Below are 22607 nucleotides of genomic sequence, written 5' to 3'. Positions count from 1 at the left end.
AGACCTGTGGATGGGGCCGTGGGCCTCCCAGAGCCCTGGTGGAGTGGCTCTCTAGGCCCCTGTCGTGGTCACTGTGAGCTCTCTGATGCCCAGACGCCAGGCCAGGTGTGTGGCTGACGTGTCCCAGTCCACATGGACAAGCCTGCTGGAGCCCCACTTTGTCCCCTAGTTTGAGCCTGGAGTGCCATGAATCCTGTTCCTTGGGGGTGGGCACCCGGTGCTCCCAGCTCCGCACCAGGCTGCTCCCAGGCCCCGGGCTCGTGGGTGGTGGCCGGAGCACGGCCCTGGGTGTAGGATCCAGGCGGTTATTTTGGAGGACAGCAGTTGTTCCCAGTGTCGGCCCCGATGGCACACGACCATACAAGGAGGAGATGGGCGCTGGGAGGCAGCTCTGCCTGCCGGAAAAACCAGTGTGTGGAGAGTGCCCTATAAATAGCCGCCCTCCCGGGGAGCGCCCGTCCGGGTGCAGAGGCGGGGCAGGGTGTCCAGAGCCGGCCACAACAGTCCCTCCTGGGAGGGAGGGCTCTGGGGGAAGAGTTGGCCTCATGGCGGCCCCCATGACAATGACAGCTTCCAGAGGGGTCAGGACAGGAGGTGCCCATTGGGAGGCGGGTGGACAGCCTGGCCTGACACGGGGCAGGCCACGGGGACCACCAGCTGCGCGGAGCTCTTGTCATCTGGGAGCTCAGGCAGCACCTGGCCTGACATGCAAACGCTGATGGGACACTCCTGCCTAAGGTCACGTTGGTGGGCAGCGTGGGCAGGGGCTGCGGGGGCTAGCCTCTGTGTGGCACGTCTGGCCTATGGGGGGGCTCTTGTTTAGGGTGGCTGGGGTCTGGCCTGCTTCATCCTGACAGGACTGTGGACTGGCTTCCCAGGTGACCCTGGCCTGGCGCTGGCCTGAACCTTGGCAAGGACTTCTGGCCGGGGGGGCTTGGCCATGCCCTCTGAGGGTGTCCGTGGCTCCTGTTGGGGTTCAGACACAGGCTCGCGTGGGAGGGAAGCAGACAGGGTGACATGGATCCCATGTGCGTGGCTTGGTGCTCCAGGAAGGAGCAGCTGCGGGAGAGAAAGGAGCCCTGGCCTCGTCTGGGCAGGTGCTGGAGGCTGTTCTGCACCAGCGGAGGGGGCGCCTCTAATAGCTCTGTGGTCAGCACAAGGAACCTGCAGCCCGCTGGCCCCTGTTCCTGGCCAGGCGCGGCCCTGTGCACTGCTTCTTCGACAGCTTGGCTGGTCTTCCTGACGGCCCCTTGAAGTGTGCAGACCCCAAGGGGCCAGGCAACCTGCCTGCGGCCACCCACCAATCTGTGCCAGAGCCATGCTCTCACCTGGCGCCTGGTTCTGGCCCCTGCTCTGAGCGCCCACCTGTGCCCTCGGTCTTGCAGACGGTGGCCGAGTGTGTCCTCTACTACTACCTGACCAAGAAGAACGAGAACTACAAGAGCCTGGTGCGGCGGAGCTACCGGCGCCGAGGCAAGAGCCAGGTGAGAGGAGGTGTGGGCGGCGTCCCTGGGGACCTGGCCACCTGCTGGGCGGCCACCCCTGCCCGAGCTTGTGCCCAACAGCCTTGCAGCCTGGCTTCTCTCGGTGATGGTGGGTCTGGGGAGAACCCCTCTGGGATGCCTGTCCTGCTGGGAGTGTCCCCAGCAGCAGAGATGAGTGCCCAAGAGAAATGGCCACTTACATTCTCAGCCTGGCCAGTTCCCTGGCTCCTGGTTTGTGGGTCCCTGAGGTGAAAGGCCCCATTCCCAAGTGAGCATCCCTGGACATCTAGGGGTGGCCCCCAGGCGCTCTAGACGTGAACAGCTTGCTGTGTTTGTTTTAGTGTGTATTTGAGGGAAAAAACAGCCGGTCTTGGGCTGCTGTTCCCCAGGGTCCCTACCTAGGAGGAGCTGGAGGGTCATGCTGGGACAGGGCTGGCCAGAGGCTGGGCCCAGGCCGCCTGTTACCCGTTTGTGTGAATAAAGTTTTATTGGAACGTGGCTGAGGCCATTGGCGCCATGGCAGCTGTGTGGCAGGAGCCCAGTGGCCTGGGTGGAAGGCAAGAGCACTGGTTTGGAAAACATTCAGTGAACACGGTCAAGGTTTCGGGGTTGGCGACACGTTTGGAGGGGATTCTGTGTTTGGATGGAGGCAGGGACGGGCGTCTCTCACCAACCTCCCTTCCCAGGACCGCGTGGGCATCGAGCTGGCCTTCACAAGCCGGGGTCTCTGGTCCATGTGAAGTAGGCACTCGCTCTCGTTCTGAGCAGAGCTTCGGGCAGGAAGTGAGTCTTGAGGGAGTTAGCCACCCTGGCTGCATTCTGAACATCCCTCCGAAATGCTCAGGACTGAGCCCTTGTCCTTGTCCTCGGGGTCCTTAAAGGACGGCATCATGTGGTCTGTGGCTGGGGTTTCCCCGACTGGTTTTGCAGAGCTGTGCTGGCCAGCCTGCTTGCCCTGCCCAGCAGGGGAAAACCAGGACGTGGTGGCCCTAGTAGTGTGGTGGCTCCCATGCTGGACGCCCCTCCTCTGTGGAAACGTGTCCTTCATGTTGACTACCCACGCTGTGGACTTGGCCGTGTGCTGGGCCCAGGGGGCTCTGAGCTGGCCATGCAGAGCAGACACGATGGGGGACCCCAGGGTGAGCTTGATGAGCAGCCCCCACCTGGCCAGAAGGAGCAGAGGGTGGCCCAGGTGGCATGGGGACCTGAGGGAGAGCAGGGGGCTACAGAAGAGGGCCAGGACCTCTTGGGGTTCAGGTGAATGAGGAGACACGGGACTACCTTTGCTCCCGCTCGCCGTGTGTCGGGGAGGTAGCGGGGCTTGGCCAGGTGGGGGCTCCCCAGAGACCTGCACCCTGACCCAGCTCAGCCCATTCTGTGCCCTCTGAGCTGCCGTCTCTGAGTCTTTGATGGTGGCCTAGAAATCTGGGTTTAGGTGAATCTGGTTTTAAATCTTAGGTCACAGGAAGCCCCGAGACTTCGTGCCAGCCCCCAGGACAGGCCCAAGGATCATGTGACCTGAGACAGAGGCCAGGCTGGCCTGGGGGTCCTGGGGCTCCTGCACGGTAGGAGAGGGTCATTGTCTCTGCCTGGACTCTCACACAGGGCAGCACCCCCGCTTGTGTCACTGTGTGCGGGAGGGTCTCAGGGATGTCCCCTCTTGATCAGCCTGGCTGTGGTAGAGATGCTGGCCCCTCCCCGTCTACACCTGAACCCCAGGACCGTTGTGCTAGGCAGATCTGCTGACCTGGCTGTTGCCCCGTGGTGGCTGTGAGGGCACAGATGAGGGGGAGGTGTGGGAAGTGGTGGTTTCCAGGTGGCTGATGCTGTGAGTGATGGCACCTGTGGCTTCTCAATGTGTGGTGAGGCTGTCCGTCCCTGGTGGCAAGGCCTGTGAGTGGGCACGGGCAGTCCAGGCAAGCTGGGCTGCGAACCATCTTTCTGACCGACCATTGGCCATCCTGGCGGCCTGAGCACTGGTTGGTGGGGCACAGGCTGCCTGCCTGCCTCCTGCTGCCTGGTGCTCTCCTCCCTTTGTGGGCTTCTGGGCCAGCAGCGTGTCTGGCACCCTCCAGCCAGGATATAGCCCCCTGCCCTGACCTGCAGGTGAGCCGTGGAGGCCTCGGGCCAGGGCGGGGCCCTTCTCCCTGGAACGGAGCTCGGCAGGTGGGTGGATGCGCCACAGGTCAGCTTCTCTCTGTCCATGTCCTCTCCCCGTGCAGGAGGCCCGGGTGGTCATGGCCAGAACTGTGGGCACCCCCATGGGCGCTGGAGTCCAGGGAGACCTGGCAGCCTCAGGTGGATCCCAGGGGCCGGCCTGCAGCAGGAGGGGAAGGGGCGCTGTTGGCTGCAGAGGTGACATGGGGACCGGGGCAGCAGAAGGCATGGTGGTCCTGGTCATGTGGTCCTGCCTGGGTGTGTGGGGGGAGGTACTGCGAGGACCCTCTCACACATACACATGGGGCCAGGCGTGGAGGGGCTTCCCGGGGGCCTCTGCCCCTGGGTCAGACCCCAGCCCTCGCCCTGCGCCCTGGGAGGTGGCATTCAGCACAGGCTGGTGGCTGGTGCTGCTGGAGGAGCAGGGCCGGGCTGTGTCCTGTGGTGAGACACGGGTAGAGTGGGCCGGTGGCACGGCCACAGCCCACAACTGCATCTTTGTGCCTGAGGATAAGCTCGGGCCCTGTGACTGGCAGCGTCTGCCTGCCTGTCTGCCTGTCTACCTGCCCGCCTCCTTCCCTTCCGCTCCCATGTTCCTCTGTGACCCCTGTGGCTGCCCCTCTGTCTCTCCTTGTGTCTCTTTCTCGGACTCCAGAGCCCCGTCCACATGCCTGTCCCCTCTCCTGAGTGGCCACATGAGGTCATGGCCCAGGCCACACCAGTGCTAAGCTGGTCAGCAGTGTTCACTCTGCTCATCAGCACGACAGGTGCCACTGGATGGGCCTCTGCTTTACCTCCCCGGGGACCTGCCTACCCCGAGAGACGTCTGTCCCATGCACAGGCTGTGTGTGATCACCCGGGCACCCTGCATGCCAGGGCTGCCAGACGCCCCCTTTAGAGGAGAAGCAGCGTGGTGCTTTAGGACGGCCGTGCTCACACACCAGACTGTGCGGACAGGAGCTGAGGAGGCGGATACCAGGTGGGCAGGTGGGACTTCCCAGGTGCCGACAGTAGGCGTGATGTCCTTTCCAGGCTGTGGTCCCTGTGTCATATGGTGGAAGACACACGTCCCTAGTTGGCTGGCTCATCACCCAGGCCCAGAGGCTGAGGTCCCTGTCTTGGCCACTCCTGGCTCGGTGGTTGAAGTGGGAGGCTGTGGTTGGCTCTGAGGGGGAGGAGTGACCCCGGCGGCCATCTGGGCTGTGCCCTTTCCTGGCCTGCGGACCTTCTCTGTCCTTGGAGTCACCTGCAGGGTTGGGGTGATGTGGACTGCCAGCTGCCCTCGACCCTGCAGGCCAGGCCTGAGAGCTGCCCTGAGGAGAGCACAGGTGGGCTGTGGAGAGCCCTGGCTGCCTCACCCAGCCTGGCCACCAAGGGGCTCTGGAGCAGCCTTCCTGGATGTCCCCTGGGGCACTGACGGCCAGTGGCCAGCCAGGGAGGCAGCCCCGGGCAGGAAGGACGTTGGTGTGGCCGAAGGCTGCCGATGGGCAGCCCACCCTCCTCTGGGGGCCTGGCCAGTCTGTCCCTCACGGCGCCTGTGTGTCAAGCACAGTCAGGGCCTGCTCTCGGCCATGTCCGGGCGGCAGGACGTCACCACATCACACAGGCTACTGTCCTGGGCGTCCCCACCAGGCCAGGGCTCGGCAGTCGGCCCACCCCCGGCCCCCGGGTGCCCCGCCCCAGAGCTGCTTGGTCATCACTCCAGGGCCACTTTGCACACCACAAGTAGGGACAGGTTGTGGGGCCCCGAGACGTGAGCAGTGGTGTCTGAGCTCAGCCTTCTGAAACTTGCTGCCTATGGCCACCTGCACTCTGGCCCGTGGAGCAGACCCGCCGTGGTGTCCACTGCCCTGTGGGCGAGGGTTACGGTTGGTCGTGGGCAGTGGCGAGTGTACTATGCAGAAGCCTCTGTCCAGTCCAGGGAGCTGCATGCCCAGGCAGCCCCTCCTCCCAGCCCCAGGAGATCCCCAGCCCACCCCCGGAGCCTGGCCCCTGACAGTGGCCAGTGAACTCACAGGCTGGACCGGGGCCAGCAGCCACCCCTGGGCTTGAGGGCCCAGCTGTCTGTGGTGAGTCACAGGCCATGTGGGCCAGCTCTCGGGCTGGTGATGGCGGAGGTTTATAGCTGGTGATTCACAGGCCAGGCCTGGCCACTCCACCTACTGCAAAGCCAGAGCGCAGGAGGCCCCGGGCTGCCCAGTGAGCCTGTGGTCAGGGAGCCAAGCAGGCCTGGCTGCTGCTCACAACAGGAAGGCCCGGGCAGTCACCGAGGCCTTCCCACGGCCATGGGGCCACGTGGTCAGGGTGGCATGTCCCTGAGGGTGAGTGTTCCCGTCCCTCTCTTGTGGCCCTGGAGGAGGGGCCAGCTGGGAGGCCAGGGGGTGGCAGAGCTCCCGGTGACCTTCTCTCCCACAGAGATGGGACATAGGGACAGGAAAGGTCTGTCCTGGCTTCTGCGTCCCCGCCTGCCCTTCCGGGCTGCTGGCTGAGGGAGGAAGCTGGGGCGGAGGCCCACTGCCCAGCTGCCGTCTGGCCGCACACCCTGATCTCCAGCGCCCTGTTCATGTCTGTCTTCTGTCCACCCCCCACTACTGACCGCAGAGCAGGGCTGCACTGACCAGCCCGACCCTCAGCCCCAGCCTCTGTTCCTTGTGTCTGTGGTCCTGGTCCTGTGTTGTCACTCTGCAGGAGCCCTGCCCCACGGTCCCCCCACCCAGCCTCCACCTCTCCACGTTCCCTGCCCAGGGACAGGTGACCCTATTCCTGAGGCTGTTCCCTCGCGTAGTCCTGGGCAGCACACAGGGACAGTGTGACCTGGCAGGCTGTTCTGGGGCAGGCGGCCACTGTGGTGATGTTGGTTTCCAGAGCCTGGCCACCCTCAGTGCCCTGGATCCCTGGAAGGCTGGTGGCAGGGACCCGTGTGGCGGGCCAGGCCTCAGCTCCCGGGCCGGGGCCAGTGTGCCTGCCGCTGTGGACAGCTCCGGGGACCAGGCTGGGGCCGGGGTGGGCCTCCAGGCTGCAGGCTGGGGGCCCACAGGCTAACTGGACGGACCCTGCAGCCGTAGGGCCGAGGGGGGCAGATGACACTGGCTCCCAGCTGGGCTGAGGGAGGCTTTCTGGGCAGGAGAGCCACGCCTGGGGACAGAGCAAGCGGCTCGGGTGGCCGAGTGAGAGGCTGAGAGGACGTGGCCTTCCTGTGGGCCAGGCTCAGCCCAAGGCCCCACTGGCCCGTCCTTGGTGGACCACGGCCGCGAGGGAAGAGGCTGGAGCCCAAGGGTGCTGCCAGGCAGGGCCCCTGTCAAGCTCCAGGGCCCAGAGGTGGGCATTGCCAGCTGGCTGCCCAGAGCTGGCACTTGCCAGGCCAGCATGCAGGGGCCCGTGGGCTCACAGGCAGCAGTCTGGCCCTGGGGCTGGCGGCTTGTCCGGGTGATTCCGGAGTCCTTGATAGGGGATTCCCCACAAGCAGGATGAAGGTCCTGGAGCTGACGCCCCCCAGGAGGTGACAGCACAGGGCAGCAGCTAGGGCAGTGCTTTGAGGTGAGAGCTGCAGAAGAGGCGGAGCCAGGAGGGATGGGGGCAGGGCAGCCCTGAGGAGGTGGTGTTGGGCTGAGACCTGAGTGATAGGCAGAGCCAGGCAGCTGGCACAGGGAGTGCAAAGGCCCTGGGGCAGGAGCACTGTGGGGTCATCAGGAGGCAGGTGAGCCCTGAGAACACCCCTGAGGAATAGGATAGGGGGCCAGAGCACCCAGTATTAGGTGAGGACCAGGGATTTCATCCAGGCCTCCAAGAGGATCTGATTTAGAGTTTAAAATGGAGCACGTGCCCAGCCAGAGGCCCTGAGCTCAGCCAGGCACTGCCAATAAATACATAGGTGGCGCCTTGGCACATCGTGTGGGCGGATGCTGAACCTCCCTCACGGGATGCTGGTGCCCGGCCTGCGGCTGCCCCGGCTGCTGCAGGTGCCCCTTGGCACGGTGTAAATGAACACACTCTCCAGGCCCCTCCAGGCCCCCCATCACTGATGGGCTGGAAAGGGACACCCCAGCTACCTCCACATCTGGTCCAACTGATGGTGGGGCTGGCACAGGGACCTGGGGCAGAGAATAGCCGGGCTCCCTGGGAGGTGGCTGGGAGCAAGCCCAGGCCCCCAGGCGTGGGCGCCTCTCGTCTCCTGTGCTCTCTGTTGCTGTCAGCTCCCGCCTTGTCCCTGATGCCAATCCAGTCACGAGGGCGAGATTTTGAGAGAAGGAAAAAGAAGGCTCATTGCTTTGCTTCTGTCCCCAAGGCTGAATTCCGCCGCCAGCAGGAACAGGGGCTTTCACACAGGTGACCCCAGGCCTACATTCCAGGACCCCGTTGGGGTTGACATGCACTTGTTGATGTGGGAGAAGGTCATTTCTGAGACCTTCTGGGGGACTTGTTCCTGGGCGGGGGGGGGTGGTGGTGGTGGTGGTGCTCAGGGACAGGAAGAAAGGTGCCCCTAGGGAGGAGGCATTAGGGAGGAGCAGGGAGAGCGGAGGAGGAAGAAACGGTCCACCCTGAAGATCAGGCCCGGGCTGTGTCCATGGCCTACGGTGGACATGGTTACATGAGGGTCCTGAGGTGGTGTTCCTGCGAGTGATGGCCTTGTCCTGGCCACACAGCAGCTGGACTCGTGAGCATTTGACCGTAACCCCCTTGGGCTGGTGCCTGCTGGCTCCGTCACACCCCTATTGAAAGACCCCCTAGATGGCATGAGCAGGTCCCGGAGGCTGGGCAGCCACAGGAGCTGCCTCTGCCGGCCCCGACCCCGGCCCTTCCCGCTCTGAGGCCGACCCCGGGGACTGGGCCTCCTTGCTGTGACCTTGGGCAGGTTCCTCAGCCCCTCTGGGTCTTTGTGTTCTCCAAAGGTGGGTGACACCAGGATTTTGGGAGGGGGAGGTGACAACCTCCCCAGATGCCAAGCGCTGGCTCCTACTAGTCCCTTTTGCGGAAAACGGGGTACTTTGGGGAAATCCCCAAGGTTGTGGGTCGGCTTGGGTTTCCCGCAGAGCTGTGCTGTGGTTGGGGACCTCCCTGACCGGGCACACAGTCCACAGTCGGTCTGGCTGATGGTGGGCGTGGCCTCTGCGCCTGGAGAGGGTCGTGGGCGTGGCACCCTGGGGCTGTCTTGGGGTCACTTATGCTGGGGTACAGGCTCCCCTGGGTGGCAGGGCTGCCCCGGCAAGGGTCCCTTGTGTGCCCTGAGAAGCGTACCCTGAAGTCCTTGACCCTCAGTGTGGTCCGAGGACCAGCAGTGGTCATAGCCCCGTCCTCCTGGGAATCTGCCTCTTCTCGGGGCTCGTAGGGGGCGAGACTGGTGCCCAGCAGTTTGTCCCCCCACCCACTTTTGCTGAGGGGCCAGCTGCCTGAAGGCTGGAGAGCAGGGCTGGGCAGGTGCGGCCAGGTCCCCCCAGCCGTGGGCCGAGTTTCTCCCTGCCTGGTCCTTCTAGAGGACATGTGTCCACCCTGGACTCGAGTCGCAGCTCCCAAGTTTGGGTGCCCTTGGGATGGCCTGGGAATTGGAACCAATAAAGGTTGCTACCCAGCTGGGGACCCTGGTGCTCTTGGTGTGGGGTGTGCCCGGGCGGCCGACTCTGCAGCTTGCCCCTGCGTCCAGCAGTGCGCATCTGTGGTCCCATGGGTAGAGCCTCAGGCCCGGGGGCTAGAGCCAGCAGCGCCCACCTGCACCTCGCAGGGACTGTGGTGGGGTCTCCGGGGCCGCCTGGGTCCGTGGGAGTGGGGAGCAGGCCTCCAGGTGACCGCCAGGCCCAAGGCCCATGGTCAGGCCCTGGAGGGCCTATCCTCAGACCAGGCCTGCCTAGCCATTCTCCCTGTGAGCAGCTATGGGGACACAGGGTGGGGGGCGGCACGTGGACCTGCTGTGAGCCCTGGCCCTGCTGGTGGCCAGCTTAGTGCCCACCCTCCCGCTGCCTCAGTTTCCTCTTCTGTGAAATAGACTGAGGTGGAGGAGTCCTCCTGGCCTCCAGTGGTTGGTGACAGCAGGCCTGGCAGGGCCCAGCAGAGCCTCCAGGGGTGGACGGCAGAGAGGGGTCACAGGGATGCCTCACGTCCTGGCCAGCGTGGTGAGGGGAGACCCAGCCGGGGCTTGGGGTCCGTGGGTCACACATCCTGGGCCACCAGGTGAGACTTAGTTGGCTGTGTGGGGAGGACATCCGCTGTGTCAGGCCCATGGCTGAAGCCCCGAGGTGTCAGTGAGCCCCATCTGTGTGGCCTAGGGGACAGTGGGCAGATGCATCGGGGTGATCTGAGGGCCATGTGGCCCCTGCCCCCTCTGGGAGGGTCAGAGGGAAGAGCTTCTGGAGGGGGACACAGCTGAGGACGGCCTTGAGTGGCCAGGCTTCCGTGACGTGCCTCTGACTCTGGGTGCTGGGTGCCGGTGTTCAGGGAGCCGAGAGCAGAAGTGGCCCTGCGAGGCGGCCCCCTGGGTCTCACCCCCTCTCCACCCCGTTCCCCCTGCCCACCTCAGGCACCCGTAGCCAGGGCATGCTGCGGAGTTAGCAGGGCCACCATCCTGGCCCCTGCCTGCAGGAACAGCTGCAGCGGAGGTGCTGCCTGCTGGGCATCGCCCTGGGAGCCTGTGCAGCCTGCGCGTCGACAGGCAGGGGGCAGGCCCAAGACCCTCCCCTGGTCTCTCCCTGGTTGGGAACCCGGTGTGACGATGTCAGCCTGACGTCAGGAGCCTGGGGCACACAGCCCTTCCCACTTGGCTCTCGGTGGGGGAGGGCCTGGCGAGGTGACTACCTGCAGGGAGTCCTCTGGTGACTGAGGAGAGCCAGGGTGGCCCTCAGGAACCAGGCAGGGCGAGGGCGGGGGCAGGGTGCGGGAGGAAGCCCTCAGTTCCTATCTGGAGGGCAGGTCAGCAGGCCAGCACTAGCGATGCGAGTGACACCAAAGTTGGAAGCTGTAGTCCCCAGTGAGGAGGTTGGCCTCCCCAAGCCCCTTGGACCCGCCTTGTGAAGCGGCCTGTTCCCTGACCCCACGCAGGAGGGAGCGCCGCAGCCCGGGCTCAGCGGCCACTGCCTCACACAGGCCCAGGGCTTCGGGAGATTCTAGAGAAGGGGGTGTCCCCCACCTTCCTGTGTTACAGACCTGGATTCCGGGGTAGAGGTGGCCTGAGCTCCTGGCGGGCGGGGTTCGGTGTCGGGTGGGTCCCAGGTCTCCCTCAGGTGGGTGCCTTGTGCCCCCCTAACTCTGGATGCCAGATGCCGTCCTTGGTGCTTCGTAAGGGGCCTCTGGCTCGGGCCTCCAGCCCCTGGTCGAGGCCCTCTTGCGTGGTTCTCACCGTTAGGGAGAAACCAGAGCACAGAGAGGTCAATACTCTCACCGAGGGTCACACAGGCACTGGGCATAGGAGGCAGGGTGCCCCGGCCAGTGCTTCCCACACCTCCCCTGCAGGGCCCTGAGCCTGGTCCTCCCTCCCCTGCATGCCAGTGGTGCCCAGTGGCCCCCAGCCACTGCTGGCTGCCCCTGTCCCTGCCCACTGCATACCCACCGGTGGGGTTCAGGTGTGCAGGAGCACCTGCCTCACCCTGCTCTTCCACCCGTCCTCCCTGGGCCTTAGCAGCAGCAGCAGCAGCAGCAACAGCAGCAACAGCAGCAGCAGCAGATGCCCCGCAGCAGCCAGGAGGAGAAAGAGGAGAAGGAGAAGGAGAAGGAGGCGGAGAAGGAGGAGGAGAAGCCGGACGTGGAGACCGACAGGGAGGAGCTGGTCAAGTAAGGCTGCCTGGCCCTGTGCACTCAGGACCCTTGGGGAGGCGGCGGTTCTCCCCTCGCCCTGCTCACCCGCGCACCCTCCCACCCTCCTGTCCTCCACCTGCTCCCAGTCTCCTTGGGGGAAGGTCTGGGGAGCCGGGTTTGGGGGTGGCTGGCGCGCTCCCCTGGAGACAGCGGTGTCAGGCTGGGCTGCATCCAGGCACAGCCTGCCGGGCCTGACACTTCCCCACCTGCCAGGGGCGCAGGAAGTCAGCCAACTGGCGAGGGGGCAGCCGGGCGCCAGGCACCAGGACCGTGGCTTCAGGGAACATCTGGCTGGCCTCCCCGGCCTCCCATGCCACCCAGCCAGGCTGTCCAGGAAGACGAATGGCAGGCACGGTGGTCAACCTGCACAGTCACCTTCCTGAGCCAGCCCCAAGGGCGTCCAGCTCAGGTTGAGGCCCCTGCACCAGGCCAGGCCTGTGTAAAACCTGCAGGACCCCCCTGTCCCTTCAATACAGGAGAGTGGGGTGTGGTGGCTGGACAGTGCTCTCCCAGGTGGGCACCAGGCCATGTAGCAAGTGCCCAGGTTGACCGCTGGGCAATCCATGAGCGTGGGTGGCTCTAGCCTGTGGCCTGCGCTGGGTTCATGAAAGAAGGTTCAAGTCGTGAGAAAACGCTAGGGAGTTTTAAATTAAAGAGACAAGACTCTAATTACCTTTAAACCAGCTCCAGGACGGCTCCTCCCAGCTCCAGTCTCCAGCCACCTACTGTGGTAGCCAGGTTTACTGAGGAGACCAGAGAGAGAGAGAGAGCACACCAGGGAGTGGACTTTTATTGAGGAACAAAAAATTCCAGGGAAAATCCCATCCAATGAAGGTTAAGGGGGGCAGCATCCCATGGTCAGGGGCGCCGATTGGGCCTTCGGGGCAGTGGCCAGACACACCTCTGTGTGGACAAGCCCTCGGACCTGATGAGAAGGGTGGGGAAAGCTCTGACCCAGCTGTGCCTAATCGCCTCTCGCCCAGCCAGAGAGGTAACTCAAATCACCTGCCAGGCTGGCCTCCCACAGGTGGCGCTGCAGAGCCCACCCCAGCCTCCCCCTCTGCTGCCCGCGGAGAGTCCAGCCTGGCTCCTCCAGCCGCCCTGTGACTCCGTGTTCCCCAAGCCACTCCTGTGTCTCCTCTTGGCCTTTAGGGAGAAGACCGAGGACACCTCTGGGGAGGACAACGATGAGAAGGAGGCCGTGGCCTCCAAAGGCCGCAAAACTGCCAACAGCCAGGGCCGCCGCAAAGGGCGCATCACCCGCTCAATGGCCAACGAGGCCAGCCACGAGGAGGCGGCCACCCCCCAGCAGAGCGCCGAGCTGGGTGAGGGCCGGGTGGGTGGGCGGCCGCGTCCTGGTAGCCAGAGTTCAGGTCCCAGCGTTATCCGCTGGACTTGCTGTGTGTCCTGGGGCAAGCTCTTCAGCCCCAGGGCCTCGTGTCCTCTGTGCCGCCTCTCACTCTGGGGCGAGGGTAACTGATGTGTCGCGTGGGCAGAATGCGGAGGGTGCTGGGGTGAGGGCCTCGGGGTGTCCCCTGTGTGACGCTGGAGGACGGTTCCCTGGGTCAGCTCTGCCGTGTGGCCTGGTCCACATCCTGGCAGCAGCTGAAGGGTGACTAGTTGCCGTCCCTTTCTGGTCTTGGGCTTGACCCCTCCGCAGCCTGGCCTCCGCCCTGGCAGGCCCCTGAGCTCCCACCTCCCCTCCTGAGCTAAAGGAAGGGCCCTCACTGCTCAGCAGGCAGCCAGAGACCAGGCCTGAGTGGCAGTTCCCAAGTCCGCCACAGGGGGCAGCAGGTGCGTGTCTGTCCCCTCGGTTCCCCTTTGGTGTTTGGGGCCAGCCCTGTGGGGACCAGGTGAAGCCCGGCCTCTGTCCAGGGCTCCTTCCTGGCGTGGGCCAGTGGGGAGAGGCTCGGCCTCCAGGCTTCCTGGAGTCTGCCCTACCAGGCTCTTCCGGGGGCTCCAGGAAGCTAGTTTGGACCTGCTTTGTACAGGGGCTGCCCGAGGCTGGGCAGGCTGTGGCCTCTTGAAGTCACAGAGGTAGCTGGGGTCTGAGGTGGGCACAGCAGCCGCAGGTCTACCTGCTTCCTGGATGTTTGCCCACTGCCACCCTGTGACAGTGTGCCTGGAGGCCCGCGGTGGAGACAGCCTCCACTGCAGCCCAGTCTGGCTCCGGCTTGTCTGCCTGCCTCGGGGACCCTGGGCTCCAGGGAGGCTGCTGGGGTGGCCTCTCCAGATCGAGGTCACTGGCCACATGACCTCTGCTGAGACTGGTCTCCCCTGCCAGCCTTTGTGGGCCACCCTCTGTTGCTGAGTCCAGGAGTGGGCATCCCTCAGGGCAGCTAGGAGGGACGGCTGGGCTCACGTCTCAGGGAGCAAGGAGGGGCTCAGAAAAGGTCACAACAGATGAGCGGCCACCTCTGCCCCAGCCCAAGGCGAAGTCTGTCCCCTCACACGCCAGGAGCCGGGCTTGTCCTGGGAGAACATGACCACTCTCCAGGACCAGAGTCCTTGACCCGGGGTGGTCATGCCTGTGAGGACCTTAGGTCCCAGTGGGAGCGGGCTGCGGGCATCCTGAGGCCGGCCCTGGGAATAGCAGAGCCCAGGAGCAGGGCACAGTCCAGCCCGAGTGCAAGCCGGGCCCTGGGAGCTGCCACCTAGGCCCACCCTGTTCCCCTGCCTCAGGCCATCCCCAGGGGCCACCGTGTTCTGGCAGAGTACAGGCAGGGAAGGCCAGCATAGCCAAGGCCACTCCAGTTTTCCCACCGGTGAAGGGAGTGGTTTCAGTTGTCCCAGTGTGGCACACTGAGTGGAGGCTGTGAGTGGAGGCTGTGAGTAGAGGTCTGTGGCTCCACTCAGCCCAGGTCCTGCCCTGTGTGTGGCTTGAGAGTCGGGAGCTGCAGCGGGTGCCGGCTGGGAAGGGCCACCTGAAGTGCAGCTTCTCCGTGGGGGTCAGAGAGGGAGGTGACCGTTGAGGCCCCTTCCTGGACTCAGAGGAGAGGGAGTCTAGGCTTCGGGTAGCAGGGCAGGGCCTCCAGGACACCTGCTGACCGCTTTGCCTTCCTCCACAGCTTCTATGGAGATGAACGAGAGCTCGCGCTGGACCGAGGAGGAGATGGAGACAGCCAAGAAAGGTGGGCTGCAGCCCTGGCACTTGTGTGTGTGTGTGTGGGGGGCTTGGCGCCCGTGGCCTGGCCCAGGGCCGGGGTGGGGGCTGCTGCCCCTCTGAGCCCCTCGCCCTCTAGAGAGAAAGGGTCTGAGTGACCCCATGTGACGTGGAGACCCAGCCAGGAGCACATGGCCAGCTGTGTCACGGGCAGCACTGCTTCTGTGCTCTCTGCGGACAGGGCAGCGCAGACCTGGGCTATCCAGGGGGTCAGAGCTCGCTAGAGGCCACCAGGGTCATGGGCCAGTGACATTTACAGGGCTTTTGGTCTCCATGGGCATGGCCAGCTCCAGTGCGGAGCTCAGGAGACCCCTCCTGGGCGCACAGGTGCTCCCGTCTGGAAATATGTGCCAGGCCCCTGTCCCTGATCCCAAGGGCGAGTCCTGGAGAGGACGGGGCCACCTACACGTCAGGGACAGGTGGGGATGGCCCACACTGAAGAGCTGGAAATGGGACTGAGATCTGGCATGGCCAGGGTGTTGTGGGGCGGATGCCATCCCAGCTTGCTGGTGACCTGTGATGTTCAGGATGGATCTAGGCCGTCCACCTCTTGGGCCCAGTGCCCACCTGTGCAGCCCCCAGGGTAGGCTGGGTGGCAGGTGCTCGCCTCCCTGGTGCCAGTCCCATGGCCCGAGCCTGGCACTGAGCCCCACTCACAGGCTGTGGCCGGTCTCTGGGCTTTGACTTGCGCATCTGAGTGGGTCTGGTGTCCGGGCTTCCGTGGGGGGATGGGGGTCTGGGTGTAGGCGTCCAGGTGTCTGTGAATAGGAGAGGCGTGCCGGTGTCTGTGGGTAATGGGGTGTCCTGGTGTCCAGGTGTGGGTGGCCTGGTGTCTGTGGGTGACGGGGGTGTCCGGTGTAGGTGTCCTTGTGTCTTGGTATAGGTGTCCTGGTGTCTGGGTGTCTGTGGGTGACGGGTGTCCAGGTGTAGGTGTCTGTGGGTGGGAGGGGTGTCCAGGCTGCTGGGCAGGTCTGTTGTCCTCCTCACTCCCTGCCCTTCCCCCTGCTCCCGGGTGCTAAGGTGGCTGGCAGTGCCCCATTCCCCACTTTGCCTGGTGGCTATCATTTACCTGCCCCTGACCTGGAGGTGGCCCTGTCCTTGTCCCACATCATAAACAGGGACAGGAGCGGAGGCTAAGGGCTGCTCCGAGGCTTGGAGCTGGTGCTCGGGGATGGGCAGCCTTGGCCGCCGGCTCTTGTCCACAGGCTCTGCCAGGCTGGGGCTCTCGTCTGCAGGAGGTGCGGGTCTCGGCTCGCGGTGCAGCAGGTGGCCTCTGGGAGGGCTGGTGCCCAGGAGCAGCCTGGGTGCGGCTGTCTGGTCCCGCCCTCACCTAACACCTTGGCACAGCTGCTGAGAGGCCAGGGCTGAAACTGCCCAGTGGGGCCACAGAGCTGAGAGGACCCTCCAGCCCCCACACTCCTGGACCGCTGCCCTTCCCTTCGGGGGCCTTCTGGGCACCAGCCTCTCTTCCCAGAGGTGGGCTCAGAGGAGAAACCCGGGACCCCTGGCTCTGCCCTGCGTCCTCTTGAGGATCGAGGTGCTGTCTGGGCTGCTAGGGCTACCATGTCAGTCTTTATGTCCACCTGGCGGCTCCCGTTGCCGGTCCTGAGCAGGCCAGTCCTTTGCACTGAGTTCTGGTGGGGGACACATGCTCATGGCAGTGGCTGGAATGAAGCCTGCGGTGGCTTTGAGCAAAGCCCTCCCCCAGTCCAGAGCCTTCTCTCTCCAGACAAGTTCCATGCCCATTAGCCACCCGAACGGGCCACGCCCCCGGGCTAATGGCTCTGGGCCCCTGGGACCTGCTGTTGAGAGCCTTGCTCTAGCCGAGTCGGGGTCTTTGGTGTCCTCAAGTCCACTGCGAGGTGTCCATGGAATGGGCCGCATGTGCTCATTCGTCGGCTCCTCTGTGGGGGTGGGGAACCGTCCCTGGGGGCTCCTGTGTTCTGGTGAAGGGCCCACGGCTACTGACCACCAGTGTGTCCTGGGATCTCGACCTGTTGGCCATGGGACTACCCCAGCTGCACGCGTGGGGGTCTCCGCATGGACGGCCCACGGCCTCTTGGGTCCTATGTGCGCGTCTCTGTCCTCACCGCAGCCCACCGCCGTTGCCTGGACACCAGGAGGTGGCCGCCTTCTGGTTCTCAGGAGGGCAGACCTGGAGGCGGGAGGGTGGCGGGGATGAGTCACCGCGAGGCCTGGGTGCCCTGGCCGTCTCAAGGTTGGGTCTGCAGCCTGGTGAGCTCATCCCGGGTCCTGCCTGCAGAGACGCAGCGAGGGCCCTGGGTCCCTGTGCGTGGGACCTGCTCAGTGACATTTATGATGATGCTGGAGCGCCAGTGTGCCCAGCTGCCGGGAATCACAGCGATCTGCACAATCACGGCTGGGTGGCTGTTCTCGGCCATCTGTTCCAAGTGGGGGTGGGGAGCCAGGTGCTGGCAGGGGTCCCTTCTCTTCAGTGGGGTGTGGTGGCTGGGCGTGTCCCGGAGCCCTGGCCTGGCCCTCGGAAACCCAGAGGGAGAAGGACCCAAGAGCCAGCTGTACCCAAGGCAGATGGCATCCACGTGGAGCCAGGGCACTGGGGTGGAAGCCAGTCCCCACCCGTCAGGAAGCCCAGGAGCCCAGCAACTGTGTGTCCCCAGGTTTGGGACCACAGAGTTTGCCAAAGCATCTGGAAAGATTCCTAGCCTGGCCTCAGGGGTGAGCTGCAGGAGAAGAGTCATCTCAGCCTCTAGACCTCCAGGCTGTGTGACCTCAGCCCAGTTAGCTGACTTTTCTGTGCCTGTTTCTTCATCTTGGCTGGGTGATCTCGAACCTACAGGAGGCCAGAAGTCCAAGATCAAGTGTCAGAGGGCCCATTCCTGCTGGAGCCCCAGAGGGGCCTGCCTTGTCTCTCCACCCTTGGGGTGACCGCTGCCCGTGGCACGTGCCTCTCCCGGTGTCTCTGTGCCCGGGTGCCTCCCTGTAGGGACGACCTTGTCTTGGCCACCTTGGCAGAAGCCGCTTACCTGAATCGGGCTCACAGGTTCTGGGTGGGCAGGATGGGGATGTGCCAGCCCAGCATGGCTGCTCCGGGGCTGGGGTGCTAGCTGAGGAGCTGGGGCAGGGGTGCCTTAGGCGCACTGAGGTCCCCGCCACTCGCGTCCTGGCCCGAGCCAAGTGCGCTCAGTCCTCTGTATGCAGCAGGTGCTTGGGTGGCACCCACGGCCCCGTGTGCAGACCGCAGAGCGTCCTTCTTGGGTCCGAGCTCCCGCTCCGCCCCTCTGGGTCCGGCCCTGACAGGGACCGCACCTTGGGGCAGCTGGGGCGAGTGCCTGCCCAGCAGGTGTACGGGGACCACTGAGGCGTCCAAGGCCAGGGAAGGCTCCCCAGGGTAAGCGCCAGGGTGGACCCCACAGCCCCAGGTAGCGCTGCCCAGATGCTGGGTGCTGGGGCTGGGGGAGGCGCGTCTTCCCGCGTGCTTGGAGGCGGCTGCTGAGGCGTTCCTTCACCTGCATGCGGCAGTGGTGTTCCGAGAGGTGACCTGCTATCACGGCTGTGGAGTCCTGGGGCTGGGATTGGGACCCAGGCCCTCTAAAGCATGGTTGGCCTGAGGACTGAGGACTTAGTCCAGTGCACAGTTACCAGGTAAGGAGAGAGGGAGGGTGGCCCAGCAGAGGGCCTGCCGTGTGCAGGTGAGAGCTGCGGAAGCCCGAGGATGAGGTGCCAGGGTCACTGGTGGAGTTGGGCTGTTGTGAGAGCATGGGAGGCCCTGGGGGCCACGGTCACTGGTGTGTACATGAGGTTAGGGCCACCTGCCCTGGGCCCAGTGCCACGCTGGGTGGGAGGAGCTGGCCCCTGCTGCTAGGATGCAGGACTCTGGTTCCCCTGGGAGAGCCAGCCTGGCCTGGAGTGTGGCCCTGTGGTGCTAGAGGCCTGGCCAGCCCGCTGCTCCTCCTGTTGTGGAGGGTGGGGAGCCTCACAAGTCCCCCAGAGCGGGAGTGGGCCCCGCCCTTGCCCTGCCCCTCCCTGGCCTCCAGGCCGTGGGGGAAGAGCCCGCTGGCCTCAGCCCTCCTGAGGGCTCTCATGGTGGATGGAGTTGAGGGGAGACGGGACCTTGTGGATAGCCCTGGACATGAGTCCTACCCGGCCACCAGCACTGGGTCAGAGGCTCATGCTGTCCCTGAGGACAGACCCCGCCAGGCCGACCTCCTGTGGCCTGGGCAGCTGGGGCTCGTGCTGTGGCTCGCACGTGGGGGGCGACATGTCCATTCACACACAGGCAGGCTGGTCTGGGGGGAAAGTGACCCAGGCCGATGGGCAGGGCTGGGGACCGAGGCACTGGGAGGGACCGATGCAGGTCAGCTGCTGGGCCGGAGTGTGTCAGCCTGGGCCACACCTGGGGATACTTGTCTGGGCTGAGGAGGGGTCGAGATCCTGCAGCCAGGCACCCTTGCTGTGCTGGGGTGGACGTGTCAGTGTCCAGGTCGGTCCCTGCGTGGCAGGGCCAGAGCTGTGCCCCTGTGCAGTGGTGACTGCATGCTGTGTGCCCTGACCACTATGCTGTGATGCAGCAGAGCCCAAGCTGGGGCCTCGGAGGAGATGCCTGGCCCTGTGGTCGGGTCCCCTGGGTCCCCTGGGTCCCCATCACTGCCTCCTGTCCTTGGAAGGGCAGCCTGGGGTTCTCCAGGCAGAGCCAACAAGGTCGGGCCAGGAGGCCTCTTTGCATTTTAATGATTGTGTCCTTCCTGATGTCCTGGAAGTGGTGGCCTTGGGGACCCTGAGGCCATCGAGGAGGGGGCAGGCCAGAGGGGAGGTGGGTGGCAGGGTGGGGTGTGGACCTCAGGACTAGCAGAGGTGGGCCTGGGCCTGTTCTGGGTCCCCGGGGCTCTGTCCCTGCTGGTGTTGCTGCCCCCCCCCCCCCCGTGGGGTCTCCTCTAAGGCAGAGCTGCTGGGTTTTCAGATGAGCTTCTCAGGCAGGCGGGGGTGGGGCCGTGCCCCTTGTGCCCTGCTGCCCCTCGGGGCTGGACTCTGGGGAGAGCCCTGGACTAGGGTCTGCGCTGGTTTCCAGGGGAGGAGGCTGGCGTCAAGCCCTGGGGACTGCCTCACCGGGGCGGGCAGCGGTCGAGGTTCTTGGAGGTCAGCTAGTCCCAGGCCCTGGGTGGGCAAGGAAGCTGTCCCTGTGGCCGGTGATCCCTGCCCCCCGCCGCTGTGGACCCCTGCAGAAGGGCGCCCCTCACCCGCACCCCCACCCCCTCTTCAGGCGGCTGGACTCGGGCCCTGCTCACTTCCTGTCTGGGTGATTTCACTTCCTAGTTCCCGACTCTTCAAAGTGAAACGCCTTCCTTAGAAATTAGAAGTGGAGCTGGGGAATCCAGACCGTGCCGCGGGGCGGAGTGGCTTCTGCAGCGGGACCCTCCTGGTGCCCTGCCAGCCTAACTTCCCAGGCCAGGAGCAGAGGGCCCCGGGGTGCCAGCTGCCCCAGGCTCAGGCTCGGGTGCCTGGCACCTTGTAGTTCTTTGCCTAGTGCCTCCTGCGTGTCCAAACAGCCACCGTGAGCATGGAACAGAAGAGCCCATTTCAGGGGGGACAGATGCCACCAAGATACTTCAACTGAGGGGAGGCCCTGAGGGGGCCGTCCCCCGTGGTTCTGAGAGAATGCCGGTCCCCACCCCCAGCAGGTGTGACTGCCCCGGGACTGCTGGTGGTGCCCTGAGCCAAAACCAAGGCCGGTGCCTGTCCTGCCTGTCCTGGGCCCTGGAGGCCTCTGGCCGCCCTCCCCAAAGTCTGCGGTCCTCATGGGAAGAGTGACACGGTGGTGGCCTCCCAAGCCACATGGTGTGGATGGTGTGGCTCGGCAGGATGGGCCTGGTCCCACTGGGACCTGCTGGTTGCCTCTGCCTGGCGCGGGCAGGTACAGGGCAGCCCCAGGGACCCTCTGCCTTGGCTTCTGTGGCAGGGTGGCACAGCTGAGGCGAGGGAGCAGGGCAGGTCGATGACCGAGGCACAGAGGTGGCGCTGACCTGGATCTCACTCCAAAGTTCAGCCGTTCAGCCTCCCGGAGCCACCGGGGGCTGTTCAGCAGGTGTCCCCGTGCATGGGCTGACCTGGTCCTCCAGGTCTCAGAGGACTGGAGAGGCAGCTGTGGCCCTAGACCCTTAGGCAGCAGGGCCCGTAGGAGACCCCAGAACTGCCCCACCCCAAACAGCTAGAGGCTCCTCAAACCCCGAGCTTCCTCCTGGAACACAAAGCCATCCCCTGCCCACTCGTTGCCCCCTTGGAGGGCCTGAGTGGCCCAGTAGCAGGGCAGGTGGGGGGCAGACAGCAGGTGGAACTGGCGGGGGGGGGGCAGCAGGAGAAGCGAGTGCTCCCAGTCTGCCTGGGAGAGCGCTGCCTCTCTGGAGCCCTGTCTGTTCTCACCGCGGCTGACGCCAGGACGGGGAGAGGAGGGGCTGTGCCAAGTGGGCCCGCCCCTCCTGGGCCTGGACCTCTGCCACGCACCCCCGCCCGCCGCCCGCCAGCCAGCCAGCCTTGTCTGGAGGTCACATTCAGTCCTGACGCGGCTCGCTGGGTCGGGCAGCAGGAGGAGCAGAGGGAGCAGGCAGCAGGCTGCCCAGGGTGGAGGTTTTCTCCAGCTTGAGTGTCGGGGACTTCTGACTGGTGTCCCTGGCTGTGTCCTCCCCGGGCATGTGGGTGCCTAGAGGAGCAGTTGTCGCTGCACCCTGGTGACGCCTGGCACAGGGGCACCCTGCACGCACAAGTGACGGCACCTCGTCCCCCTCCCCCGCGGACAAGGCTCTCTCAGCTCCTCACTGTCGGAGGTGGCCGCTCCTGGGAGCCCTGGGCTGCTGCCGCCCGCCCTCTGAGCGGCCTCCGCCCGCCCACCCCTCCCCTCCTGGCCGCCGAGGCTGAGCCGCGAGGAGCAGAGCAGCCACAGCTCCGTGGCCGCCAGCTCCCAGCCCGGTTCCCTGGAGCATCCTCCCAGCCGGATGTTTCCGGAAAACTTGGCCGAGGGGGAGACGCGGATAAGAGGATGTGAGTGAGTGGCCCCGGGGAGGGGCTGGGGACTGCGGGTGCCCTGGGACAAGGACCTTTTTGAGGCTCTCAGGAGAGGGCAGTTGGGGGTGGCAGGAGGACATGGAGCCTCGTCCAGCAGGGACCCCTGGAGGGAGGGGCCCCTGGGTCTGCAGGGAGGGCTGGCGGCTGTTGCCGGGCATGCTCTGCGGATGTCCCCAGGTGCTCGGGCTGGCTCTGTGGCGGGAGCCTGAGACGCTGCCCCCTGTGCTTGGACATTGGCTGGGGCCCCAAGCAAGCCCCGGGAAGTCCATGCCCCAGAGGCCCTGGCCAGTCCTCCCCACAGAGGCACAGGGGCGCAGGCCCGTCCAGGGTCTGGGGCAGCAGGTCTCAGGGAGGCAGCCCCCGCCCCTGGTGCCCCCACCCATTGGTGGAGTGCGTGGAGCGGCTCCGGCCACCTCCTTGTTTGTCTGTGGAGTTTGGAAATGTCGGCCTCCCTGGGGTCTCCCCGCCCACCCGCCCATCCCCGCAGGCCCAGATGGGAGACGTGCCCCCGCCCCTGGGTTCCAGGCCCGCGGTCCTCCTTGGCCGGCCTGTTTGCCTGGACTCCGGCTCCGGCTGGGAAATATAAATAAACGCAAGTCCCGTCCGCTGGTTCTGGGGCCGCAGCTGCTGCTGGCGCGGGCAGCAGGAAAGGTCAGGGGCCGAGTTACACTTGATCCCACGCCCCGGCCCCCCCGCCTGTCCTTGAGGAACCCTGAGGAGCTGGTGTGGGGCCACGTGGCTGCTGTGGCCGCTGCAGGCAAGCAGGTGGCCTGTCCAGCGCCACCCCCACCCACAGGCCCAGAGGCCAGCAGAGCAGGAAGCGGGCCCCACACCTCCTCTGCCCTGTGGCCTGTGCCGTGAGCTCGGTGAGGTGGCTGACCCCCTGAGCCCCAGCTCTCCGTCCTAGGGGTGGGAACATGGCCACAGCCTGGACAGGAAGAAGGGGACTCACCAAGTCCCTGGAGGGCTTGGTCACAGAAGGCCCACTC

The 22607-nt window shown here is 65.4% G+C and overlaps 1 protein-coding gene across 6 annotated transcripts in view; it reads left to right on the top strand.

Moving 5' to 3' along the window:
- Ncor2 (nuclear receptor corepressor 2) overlaps positions 1–22607 on the top strand; it is a 105734-nt gene that overhangs the window by 43312 nt on the left and 39815 nt on the right. For 5 of the 6 annotated variants that reach the window (XM_078039358.1, XM_078039355.1, XM_078039357.1 and 2 more), the window contains exons 14-17: positions 1386–1484; positions 11245–11396; positions 12573–12745; positions 14489–14551. In XM_078039358.1, coding sequence (XP_077895484.1) covers positions 1386–1484; positions 11245–11396; positions 12573–12745; positions 14489–14551 — 487 coding nt within the window. The remainder of the gene's footprint in view (positions 1–1385; positions 1485–11244; positions 11397–12572; positions 12746–14488; positions 14552–22607) is intronic. The other variant, XM_078039359.1, reaches the window with a different exon arrangement.

This window comes from Ictidomys tridecemlineatus, chromosome 2, assembly GCF_052094955.1.
Source record: "Ictidomys tridecemlineatus isolate mIctTri1 chromosome 2, mIctTri1.hap1, whole genome shotgun sequence".
NCBI classification, from domain to species: domain Eukaryota; kingdom Metazoa; phylum Chordata; class Mammalia; order Rodentia; family Sciuridae; genus Ictidomys; species Ictidomys tridecemlineatus.
The sequence above is the reverse complement of the archived record's forward strand: the minus strand, read 5'-3'. Positions and strand labels throughout refer to the sequence as shown.